General features: G+C 38.3%; 1 protein-coding gene across 1 annotated transcript in view; it reads left to right on the top strand.

Moving 5' to 3' along the window:
* kctd16b (potassium channel tetramerization domain containing 16b) overlaps positions 1-12853 on the top strand; it is a 246839-nt gene extending 233986 nt beyond the window's left edge. The window contains exon 2 of the mRNA XM_055148267.1: positions 12408-12853. Within this exon, the coding sequence (XP_055004242.1) occupies positions 12408-12853 (446 nt within the window). The remainder of the gene's footprint in view (positions 1-12407) is intronic.
* Positions 12854-13162: the final 309 nt, after the last annotated feature.

Below are 13162 nucleotides of genomic sequence, written 5' to 3'. Positions count from 1 at the left end.
ATGCATTTCATTCAATAATAATGTTCCAGTTTAAGGCTATCACACCCAGCTGCAGACATGACCAGCAAGACAGAGGGGCAGCAGAATAGGCCTAAGTCATGATACATTTCAGAATGTTTAAAACTGCCATGCTACTGTTTTTTTTTTGTTTTTTTTTTAACCTCATAAGACCCAGGGCTTTATTCTGAAATTACCAATGTATGACATTTTAAGGTATTAAACTGCAAATACATGGCTTACACGACCAAACAAAGTGTCATATAAAAGGTAAGACATTGTAGATTACTGTGCTTGTGAAATTCTGAAATTCTAAATCATACTGGGTAAGAGAAATTGAAGGTAAAACACTTTTTTTTTCTTTCTTTTTTTTTTCTTTTTATTGACGGACATAAAAAAAAAAAAAAAAAAAAAAAAAAAAAAAAATCAAAAAGTCTAGACAGCATTTTTTGCATAATACCAAAGTCTGGGAAATATAAAAAGCACTACAACAAGCAGTGGGAGGCTGATGAAGTTTTAAAAGCATGGATTGCACCTGTCCTGCAAAATCCATTCAAGGCGAAAATGAAAATGCTGTTCTACATTTAACATGTTTTCTCAATAAAGGATTGCATACGTTTATACAGAGAGTAAATGTTCTGATGATTAAAGGTTTTGAACGTGACTGGGCAGGAATCACTAAACCCAATCAGGCAACACTGCTTTGCATATTTAGGATGAGTTCTTCTCTCAAACAGAAAACACTTCATTCCACCATGATGTCATGTGGTAATATAGGAAGTGCTCCACTGTGTTTTTAAACTCCACACACTTTCACTAGAATAATCTAACTAAAGATAAAAGGTAACTGTTATCTTGAAAACTACCGCTTCCTGACATCACAAAGTGGACCAGAGCATTTTGAGTTTTGAAAATGTAGATGTAAATGTAGATTAACAATAAAAGATTCTCAAATGTGTGAATGAAACAAAACACAACTCTGGGTGTGTGTTTTTGTGGAGGTAACAACATTCTAACACGACTTAAAGCTCACAAGAGTCAATTCTGTCTAATATAGGACCTTTAAAGTCAACATTTCATTTTGGACTGTTTATTTGGATTGCTTTGTATGTTGCAGCGTCAAACGAAACCCTGTTTACTTTTTATTTACCAAATGCAAATCCCACTCTTAATAGTCTATGTTTATCATGTCACCTGTCAGCGGTTATAACAGATTTCCAAATTGGTGTGGGCCTATTTTACTCAGCCAGTATAATTCACTTCTTCACTAATTGACCTTTCGTGTAGCTCTTGATTTGTAGGTGAGAAAAGCCAAACTGCTCCCGCTTTGATTGACAGGAAAATGGACGCCCTCTCTACAAGACGTGACTGCACCGGGGGCTATTTGTAATGGGTTTCTTTGTGAGGACATTTTGTGAATCAGAGGAAGAAGATAGGCTGGGTTCACGTGACATCACAACACAACAGAAACACTGAGTTGGAGAATAGGTTTGAATGTTTTGGTAGAATTGCTGGATGTGGCTGTGTGAAACAAAAAACTGGCACAAAATGATCAAAAGTGAAAACAAAAATTCACAGTAGCTTCAGAAACCATAGTGTCATTAATCAAACCCAAACACATGATGGTTGTCTGTTGAAAACACTTGAGAAGCCATGAAAATATTATGGCAAGTTTGTGGGAAAAATTATAATGAGTTTTAACATTTATGGATCATTCATTTGGAAACAGTTAAAGTGCATATGACAGTTTTTTTTTATTATTATATTTTAAGATTTTAAAAAAACAACTTTTTCTTCCCCAGTTTCCCACTTTTTAGTTAAAAAAAATTTACTCCCTGGCTGAAAATCACGACATCAGGCTAGGGAATTTCATATCTGTTACCAAGCAACCACGTGGACTAGTCCAAAACTCCTCTAATGTACACAAAAAGTGATATTAGGCAATTATCAGTCATCAGAAAACACATAAAAATATTTCTAAACTGTCAGAATTTATGGATAGAATTCTTCCAAGTGATGTCATCAATATAGAAAAAATCTCAAAAATAAAACTTTCTGCCATATTTTTTTTACTTTTTTTCACAAATTGTTTCATGATTGTTGTAAAAGGCAATAAGGAGAAATTCAGTTTGTCAAGTGGACAAAAGTTAATTTGGTCAAATACGTTTTGCAGCTCATCCAAGCTGCTTCTTCAGCTCTGGTAGACGCTGGTGGACACTTCCTGATATCTGCCTAAAGGGAGGAGCTAACTACAATGACACCACTCTGAAACTAACACATCTTCTTGTTTACAGTTTCTGTTAGTTAGTTAGGCCTATTGAACTTGCACTGAGTGTAGGGTCATATTAACAGAAACTGTAAACATGTAGATGTGTTAGTTTCAGAGTAGTTTCATTGTAGTTAGCTCCACCCTGCAAGATAATTGAAGTAATTCATCCTCCACGTACACCTCAGTTTAACATTGACTCACAAAATCTATATTTACACCATGACCTTCCCTTGGCATACCACTGACATACCATTATCTAAATTGTGGCATATTGCTGTCTAACTGGTGTCTACTGGCCTTCATAGTCTCACCGCACTTGCTTTATAAACCTCCTCCTTTGGAAGCATAGAAAAAGGAGCTTGAACACTCAAAGATCATACTATGTTCACTTTTGAAATCATACTATGTTGACTTTTCAAGTCCCCCCGGGCCTGTATTATTGCTTAAGACATCCAGTTGGTCTCCAGCCTTTTACATCCAACCTTTCTTGGATAAGCTGAAAACTTCAACAACACTCCTTTCAGGCAGATATAAAGCAGCATTTTGACCAGAACTGAAGAAGTAGCTTGGTTGAGCTGCAAAACATATTCAACCAAATAAACTTTGTCCAGTTGACAAACTGAATTTCTCCTTTTGCCATGGATTCTACCTGGACGATTGAGGGATTTTACACACAGATTGTTATAAAACTACAATTTATATTTACATATTTTTACAACATGTATTATCCTACCAAATTAAGTCAAAATTTGAGAATCATCAAAACCTACATTTCCATAGGCCCCTGCCCTCAATCTGAAATAATGACCAATCCAATTCTAGAATGTAAACACAATCTATACAAGGGTTTCAGAAGGATGAAAAATTAAGACTGTTGGCATGTCGATAAATGTTGCATCTTTGTATCTTTTGAGTAGTGAAAATTGCTCAAAGTGCCACATATGACAGCTGAGATCCAATACTTGTCACTTCTAATCTTTCATATAGAAAAATAACTTGTGTAGTTAAAAGTGCATTGTGTAACTTTTCTAGTGAAGTGTCTGTCAAATGCTTTTCTCCACGTACATTTTATTGCTTTGTCTGGAAAGTTTCACAGTACGTTATTAAACTTTTTTATTGTTGTTAAGGAGCCCAAACCAGACCAAGCTAGAGTAACAGGTCAGATCTGTGGAGAGGCGACCCGTTCGAAGTCAGAATACCTGTTTTTCTGAGTATTTTTGAGCTATAAAACCACCTTTAATTGAATAAATGTGACATAAAGCCGTTCATTGTCATACTGTGAAACATCCCAAGAAGAGCAATGACGTATCCATAGAAACAAGCATGTGACGGACCCTCAACCGAAAAGTTACACAGTGAAGCATTAACAATAGTATTTATCTTTATTGCATTCATGTTTCTACCATTTCAAATATCTAAATTTTCTTGTTGAAGATAGTTTTTGAGAGCAAACATGGCTGGCTGTGGTGTGATGCATCCACAGTGCATACTAATGTGTCCTCTGGGAAATGCCAAATGCTAATTGTTTGTGAGGCTACAGCTAGCACACTGCTGCTTCCATTTCGCCATCTGACGGTACGGCTTTGAAGCGTCCAACGTGCTGATCGTGATTCAATCGTACATCGAGCATGTGAGTATTACAGTCAGAGCATTTGTTAGCAGAGAAACACTTTGTGATGTATTTGGCACTGGAGTTAAAGTGCCTATGACAGGTTGGACTACACATTTTACTAAGATACAATTAAAGATGCATTGGGTCACTTTTTTGGTGGAGCCTCCGTCACCTGCTTGTTTCTATGGATACAATATTAAACAGCTCTCTCTTACAGTTATTAGATTTATGGTGGTTTTATAGCTCAGAAATACTTAAAAACAGGTATTCTGACTGTGAGCGGGTTCGCCTCTCCACAGATCTGACAGGCAACTTGGTCTGACTCAGTCTCCTTGATGATAGGAAGGTTTAATGCCATATGGAAAGGTTACACAATGCACCTTTTAAGATTATTATATTTAAGATTTAACAAAACATTTTACACTTTCTTTTTTTTTTTTAGGTTTCAGGTTTTACTTCCTGGGAATTTACATGGGAATTCCATAACTCCATAACTTCCATAACTCAAGCAATAACCATTTTGTACAGTGGGTCAAAACTCCTCTATTGAACACAGAAAGTATTATTTGACAAGTAAAATGTCAAATAATACTTTTTAAAAAGAAAACACCTTTGTTTTATTGAAATAATGTTTAAAGTTATGGAATTTTCTAGCATGATGTCATGATTTCCAACTAGGAAGTACAATTTTAAACCTAAAAAATGGAAAAAATATATGGAAAATTTTATATATTTAAAAATTATATATACATTTATAAAAATAAAGTGTGTTTTAGTAAAAGGAGTAGACTAATAGGCACTTGAATAGTGAAGACAGTGTACAATTACCGAAAGCGTATCAAATTGTCAGAGATGGTGGTACGTAGCGTCAGTGTGCTAAATGCCATGTCAGTATTTTTGAGCTTTAAACATCTGAATGGGGTAATTTATTTAGACGGACAGCTTTGGTAAACTGTAAATTTAACAATTCTCTGGAGTCAAGCCATTTTTCAAACACCAATTACAGCCCTGCATCTCATCAATCACAACAACAATGGTTTACTCAGTGACGTTAATTAACGGCCTGTTGGAAGAGTCTCAAAAATCATCTGTAAACTGATAAGGTACTATTTGCACTAGTGTCTATGTGATTATACAGTGTCCGTGTTGTACTGCATTAGTGTAGCAAAGTGTGGTACTGAATAGATAAATGTCGTGTAATACCTTCTACATCTCTGACACTAAACCTTTGCAGTGTATAGTAGGGATGAGCATGATTAGTCAACTAATCGATAATTGATCATTAAGAATTTCATTGATCACCTTCATTTTTAATCGACAAACCGAATGAAGCTTGCTGTGTGTAGTGTAACATAAGGAGATGAAGCTGCGTCTGACACAAACACTGGAGTTGTGGCCTCACAGTCCCACGTTTGGGCTCTGGCTCCTTGGAGACACTGTACCACTCAGTTATGATTGTTTTTTTCAGTATTCCAGTTTTGTCATGGTGCATGTATACACACAGTTACTGCAACATAAAGCTGAGTGCACATGCATCTAAAAGACTGAAAATACTTTTCATTGTTTTCATTACAACAGTAGCTAAAATAAATAAAGTGACCAACATCAATAAAGTGAAATGACTGTTAAATAAAGAGCTGCGCTAAACCTGCACATGTCTGATCTCTGAAAACTTGAATCATCTCCAACGTGACACACACACAGAACAGACTCACCATCAGCATCATCAACATCCATCTGTCATAGAAAGAACACTCATATTCCACTGAGTCGTGTCCTTTAGTCTGACGGAAGCTGAAATGCATCAGGGCACAAGGAAAGAGCTGTTTTTTTTTTTTTTTTTTTATAGTTTATGCAAATGAGCCATGTGGTTTTATGTTTCATTTCTGTAAAACATAAACAAATGTGTCAAAGCTGCTTTATGGACCATCTGCAGTCCGACTTCCTCAGGACAGTATCCCAGGTGTGTGAGAGTAAAAAAGCCCCCTCATCCTGGTTTATAGAAGAAGCTGGTCTGAAGATGGCGCCGTCATCCTGCCTTCAACAGTAGGAAGACAGCGCCAAAGCCTGTATAAATCAGCTGACTGGACACGTCACAGCAACTTAGTGAGCAGTCGGTACTGTGAAGTATGAAAACAAACTCTTGATCTGAAAAAAAAAAAAAAAGAACCTAATAACAGGTTTAAGCCATGTTAGAATGTTGTTATCTTATCTTTCATTCACACATGTTCGAGTAATCCTTTTTTTTTTTGTTTGTCTACATTTCCAAAGCTTAAAATGTTCTGTTCCAGCTTGTGATGTTTTGTAGTCATTGTTTTCAAGTTAACACCTACTTTTTAGCTTTTGTTTAGCACAGATTGGCAATTCCAGGGCTGAAATGACCCAAATGACTCTAGTGAAGGTGTTTGCATCTTAAAACCACAGTGGAGCACTTCCTGTATTACTACGTGACAACTCAACTTAGAACAGCTTTCAGATTGAGCGAAGATCTCAGCCTAAATATACAGGATTTGTGTGTTAAACATGTGTGAACGAAACAAAACACAACCCCCGGATATGTTTATGATGAGGAAACAACAGTAGAACATCGGGAATTAATGAAACGTGCCCTTTAATGTATAGTTCTTATCATTAATGTATAGCTGTTATGAAGTTGTAAACAGAACAATCCAGAACAATCAAAGAGCATTAGACCTACATACGGTATAGTCCCTGCTGTGTGCACGTGTGAGCCACAAACGTGCGCTGAAGTTGTGTTTTTGCAGTGTAGTCTAATTAAAGAGTTGCTTCCTGGTCACGGTGAGCCAGTGTTGTGCTCCACTTGTGTCACCGGCTTTGATAGGTGATGTTTATTTCATTACCACACTGTGCAAGCCTCACTGCTACTGCTGCTACTGCTTTAACCCAGGCAGTGGGTGGAAACTGTCAAAAGCTTATAACACGCATTACTCAAATGAGCTTGCGAAACGAAAGGTAATAATCATTTATAACTGCGCCAATGTAGTATGACTTGGTTTAGTGAGGGTACATTTTTCCTCAATGGTCGCGATTTCTCCGTAAAAAAAAAACAGTCCGTGGGCAGTAGACGGCGTTTAAATAATTGACAAGGTTAACATGAAATATAAATGGTAGCTTCCTGTTCTCAAGAGGTGCTCCGATCTTCTGACACTAGCTGCACCGTATTCCCTTTATGCTGAGCTACACTGATTGCTATCTGGAAAATGTGGTCAGCTGTCTCATTATAGCATGTAGCACTAGCAGGATCTGTTGTTGACCAAAAGCCAGAGACATTTTAACAACCGCTCTGCTGGTAAAACTCAGGTCTCTATAGCAGTTGTTGAAGAAGCAGGTTATCTAAAAGAAGGTCAACTCAATTGGAAGTGGCTTGACCGGTCGGTGGTACCTCAATTACAAGGACAACAAAGCGCTTGAGACAAGTGGGGGTTTGGTACTTTTAGACTTGCTCTTAAAAGGCTGCGAAGTACTGAAAAAAATCACAGCTGTTTGCTAAGTCAACATTGTCAGTTGATCAGTTTAATGTTTGTGTTATATTTAATATTCAACGTTCAGACTTTTGCAGAGCCACATTTGTGTAATCTTTCTCTTTACCTCTCTACATAGTAGGGGTGAAATGGTACACAAAAAATGCTACGTACCTTGATTTTTGAGGTCATGGTTCGGTTCATTTTTGGTACAGTATGAGAATAAAATGCAAAACCATTTGTTTGTTGTTCATTTGTGGGTTTATTAAATCAACAATTTGTCTAAACATTATACAAACGGGAAAATAAAATAAATGCAAAATGCTGCTTGATTCTCAAATAAGCAACAAATGTATGAACTATTATAAAAAAGTTATTTCCTTGCAATCAGTAAACAAAAGTTTTCAAAAAGTAAAGAGCAGCATTAACAGTTCTAGGACGAGATTTTACTCATTCTTCATATTTTTGGCCAGAAAACACAACTTGTCCACATTGTCTGCAGTAAGTAAAGGGGGGAGGGGAGGGCGGAAATTTTGTGCCGGTGAAAGTAAGGACCGCGGTAGGATGACCGTAGTTTTAGTTTTTTTTTAGAGGGACATAATCAAGGTGGCTGCCTTAACTATAAAGCGCTGTGAGAAACACTGCCACCCCAATCACGGACAAGTTTGCTCATGAATATTAAAGCGTCTTCCGTGTAGCTGCACATACGGTGGCGAAATGTAAACACACACAAATTACGCAAACTTGCACAGCCCTGCACCGAACCAACCTGTACAGAAACGGTTTGGCATAAATACATGTACACCCCTACTACATAGTGACTTCATATTCTGAAATAGGATTTTCTTTAATGTGAGTATATCATTTCACCATCTGTCAAGACACTGGGTAACAAAGAACCAAAAAAGTGTCTTGCCCGATTACTCAGTGCAGAAAAAAAGAGGGGAAGCGGGAATCGCACCAGCAAACATATGCAAAATGTACAGAATTGTACCCCATAGACTTATGCTATTACCTAATTGCCATAGAAATGAATGCTGTTGGGACTTACACACAAACTAGGGCAGTACTTTGGAGGATCAATCAATACAACTTTATTGCCCTCCGAGGGGCAATTCAAGTACATTGAGCAGATAAATACAATAATAAAACAATAACTCAAACAAAGGTCACAGAGCAGTTTAACAGGAGGTCAGGTAGGGTCAGCAGATACACTGTGAGGAGGGTAAGAGGACTCAGGACAAAAGTCCCCCTCCTCTGTGTCCTGTGGCCCGGGAAGAACACAACCAAAGTCCAAGGGAAACCAGTTGAAGATAAGCTGTGTTTATCCACTGATCCGAAGGTTAGCTCTTCGAATCCCGCTCTTGTAATTCCAGCTCCCATAGATGATGAATGCTGTTGTTGTGTCCTTAGGCAAGACTCTACATATACTGCTTCCCCAGTGTCTGCATACACCAGTGTATGAGTGTGTGTGTGTGTGTGTGTGAATAGGTGAGTGGTTCCTTGATGTAAAGCACTTTCAGTGCCTTGAAGCTGGAGAAGCACTATATAAAAATGTGACCATGACCGTTAACTTAACTGCAATGGCTCGCAATTTGATAGCACATTTTTCTGACACAATGTTTGGCTGAAGAATTATTGCATAATTTTCTCATTCCTGCAACACAAACTTTTATACCATATCTTACAACACTTCTATTGTCAGACGTTCTAAGCATAACAGTTTTCCATTCAAAGTTCTTATACAAGTCTCTCTGGACAGAACAATCCAGTGTGCTGAAGCCCCAGCTCCTCTCAGCTCTGCATTGGATCCACGCCAGTCTGTCCCTGATGTCGTGTCACTGTCTGTTGCTGTTTGGCATGAGCTATCTTTTAGCCTTTGTGTGCCTCTCAGTGCCTCCTCTTTCACCCTCTCCAAGCTGCCATGCTAATTTCTTACCTCCTTTGTGCTACTGTCTCATTCTCTCTCTTTGAATGCGCCTGACGACTAAGCCACGGACTGAGGTGTATAAATATAGCTCTAACACCAGGGATCGAGTAATGAATAACAAATAGTCAAATTATTCTAATTCTAATATTTGAGAACGCAATATTAGGACTTCAGTTTTACTTGAAAGTTGTGACAGGTAATCTTGTGTATACTACAACAGTGGTCCCCAACCTTTATTGCGCCATGGACTGGTTTTATGTCCAACAATATTTTCATGGACTGGCGACTGGTGTAAACCTGGTTTAGACCTGATTTAGTCCTGAGGCGAATGGAAGGAGGCACGGTCCACACAGCTTACACATAAAGACACGGTCCACGCGACGTACGGAAGGAGGTGTGTTCCACGCAGCATATGGGAGGCACCAAATGACCCACGGCCAGTTACCGATCCATGGCCCGAGGGCTGGGCACCCCTGTACTAGAAGAATGAGTAATTATTTGACTGTATTTGACTATGACTGTAATCCGTTTTCGTCAGTAGTGGGATGTTCATTAACATGAATGTTTGGAATGGATCTGGGATTTCTTAAAATAACCTAATCTTTTTTACGTCTAATTTCCATACTGATTAAACCTAATCCAACAAAAGAATCAACAGAGAAGTGTAGGTAACATGAGTGAGGACTTTGTACAAAAAAAAGAAGAATACATTTTTTTTTTTTAAAAGAACGTTTGGCATCATAATAACGGTTAGTGTTTTAATAATTATTACTGTAGAGCTACTTTTTTTTAATGTATTTTTTTATTAATAATATCATTTTGACGAGTAAACGCACTCCCACTCTCAGTTTGAAGCATTTGAAACGCATCTGGGCCTCGGTCATTTCTCTCAGTGATTAGTTTGTAGATAATGATGAGTTCTCACATTGGCTTCTGTCATCTAAATAAATATAAAAGAGTCAGTCTTTTGAAGAGCTCTTTGAAGTGAAATGATCCAAAAGATTCAGATCCCATGAAAGAGCGAAAGTCCCGTCACTAGTTGCCAGTTAAAGGGTTTATATAAGAGCTGATGTTATAGTGTTTTGGTTGGGAACAGAAACGGAGACATCTGATGCATATAGATTTCCTTTGTGAATATCAAGAACGGGGAGTAAGACTTAGACTTTGACAAACTTTATTTATCCAGGAGGGAAATCACTTGGACACAGTAGCTCACACATCATAATATATTATAATAAAAAGAAGTATGAATGGTAATAGCAAGAGACTGGTGTCAAATAAGACATAATTATACAAATGTATATGTACAAGTAAAAAGAAAATAAAGTAAAATAAGCATGAAGGGGTAATTACTCTAAGAGCCTAATTGTGGTATTCCCACTTTACACTGTTTACGTCACTTTTGTCTTTGTCAGCATTTACTATACATACATTTTTCAGTATATGTGTGTACGTGCATTGACTGTAGCAAAGGAGGGAACCAAATAATGAAGCAAGTCTACAAAAAAGCGTTTCATAGTTGCCAAATCCACTTTAAAACTATTCTGTGAAAGTTGCTTAGAAATTTTGAAAGTTTTTTGGTACAAACTTACTCCTGAAATGTGACTTTAATATCCCAAACTGTTATAAAATGATACTAAAAGGTTGACTAAGTTACTTTTCTGGTAGAAGGTTCGCCAACTGCTTATCGCCACAGAAATAATATTGCTGTGTGTTCCAAATTATGGCATTAACCCTTCCAGACCGACGGTATTGGAATGTGTTTTATATAACTGTGCATAACTTTCCAACCATAAAAGATAGAAAGTTACTTTTTTTTTTCCTTGGAAAGCTGGCTTTTCGAGCATATTCACTGCATTATTAAAGGGAAAACCAGTGTACAATAGGAACTTTGTTTTCAGCCAAACGCATGCACTCCATTCGTTTTGATTGGCCCAAACTTTGCCAAAGAGTGTAGTGAATCAAAATAGTTGATGCTCTGAGCGTCTGTGTTCATAACAATTGAAAAATCCTCTCTACGTGCAGTTATTTCTCAAATAAATGGCAAATTAAGCATGGCCTGCGTAATTGCTCATCCCTCGCTATTTTTATTTGAAAGGTTTATTCCACTCCAAATGTACAATTCCAATCCAATCCATGTGGCTCTGTGCCCTGGACTCGACACGAGCTGTTTCCATGACTGGCACCAGGAAAGTCATGGAGCCATGCATTTTTCTTTTGAGGCAATAAGGATATTTTTAGTTTTCTTACAGACTTGATATTTTGCGCTTTTGTAGCTAAGGCCCTAAATTAAACATTTTTTTATGTTCAAATAGTTGCTCATGGATGTTTGCTGTGTGTGAAAGAGTGTGAATTTTATTTTCATTTCTTTTTTTTTTTTTTCATTTGTTTGTTTTTATTACAGCCCTATGACACAACTACAGCTTGCAGACTGTGAAATAACAGGTTGTACTGAAAAAAAAAAGGATGTAGAACACTTCATTAGGGGGTAAAACGGTGGAGATTTAATTGCAAAATTAAGAAAAAAAAATCCAGGCGAAATACGTACTAAAATTGCCTTTTAGTCCGGAAGGGTTAAACATTCAAACTCCGTGAAGACAAGCTGGTTATGGATAGGCAAAGTAGAACACAGGGTGACAGTAGTTCGGTTGATAGAGCGTTTGCCCACTGATCCGAAAGTTGCCGGTTCAGATCCTGCTCTCAACAGAAACATAATTGGTTTGCAGTGTGATTTCATCTCCCACAGATAAATGCCATCGTCGTGTGTTCAAGACACTTAACCCATCTCGAACCCAATGTCTCCTGGTGTGTGAACGGATGAATGATTTCTTGAATGTGAAGTGCTTTGAGTGCCTTGAAGGAGGACAAGTGCTGTATACAAATGTGACCATTTACTGTTTACATGTTGTTCAAGGTATTTGTGAAAAATGAAAATCCCCATAATGAAAGAAATGCATGACAAATTGCTTCGTAGTCGGGGTTATTGTGAACCGGAGATGACTTGTTCTTTTAACACACTTTGTTTGCTTGTTTCTTTAGTGAAAAAGCAACCCTAGCCAAACATTTGAATCTCCTTTAAACCAATAACTCAAACTGTCTCTCTCCTCTCTCTCCCAGGTGGTCCCTCCCGCTGGTCCTCCCCTCCGTGCGACTGCTGCTGTAAGAACCACAAGGGCGACGGAGAAGGCGAAAGCGGCACGTCCATCAACGACCTCTCCACCTCCAGCTCCGAAAGCAACTCCGAGGTCGGCTCACCCCAGGAAACCGTCATCTGCGGGCCCGTCGCGCGCCCCCAGCAGCACCCCCACGCCAACGTCCAAACCCTGGATAGACCCATCAAGAAGGGTCCCGTGGCCATGCTCCAGAAATCCGAACCGCGGAGAAAGAGCGATCTGATCCGAGAGTCCGGAAGTTCCAAAAAGAGGCCGGTGAAAGAGAAGCTGACGGTGGAGGAGGAGCTGGAGAGGTGCATCCAAGATTTTCGGAAAATTAAGATCCCCGAGAGGTTCCCGGAGAGGAAGTACAATTGGCAAGCCGATCTGCTGAGAAAATACCGTCTTTGAGCATTATGGTGGCAGTGTGCAAGTTTACAAGATTTACATATGATTTAAAACTATGAATTTACAAGACTTTCAAACGCAGCGAAGACACTAACGAAACTAGAAAAGTGGTTTGAAATTTCACTTCGGAACAAAAACTTGATGAGAACATTGGACAGCTCAGACTCTTGTTGACCTTGTGCGTATGTAGTTTAGAATGTTACAAACTGTGTGTTGTTGTGCACTGCTGAATGCTTCACACTTTGTCACCAACGGCAACCACGACATGCAGTAGAATCACAAAGAATCATCGATCATCACTAACCTTGCTTA

This window comes from Boleophthalmus pectinirostris, unplaced genomic scaffold (genome assembly GCF_026225935.1).
Source record: "Boleophthalmus pectinirostris isolate CB_2022bp ecotype Guang Dong unplaced genomic scaffold, ASM2622593v1 HiC_scaffold_12, whole genome shotgun sequence".
Taxonomy (NCBI): Eukaryota; Metazoa; Chordata; class Actinopteri; order Gobiiformes; family Gobiidae; genus Boleophthalmus; species Boleophthalmus pectinirostris.
The sequence above is the reverse complement of the archived record's forward strand: the minus strand, read 5'-3'. Positions and strand labels throughout refer to the sequence as shown.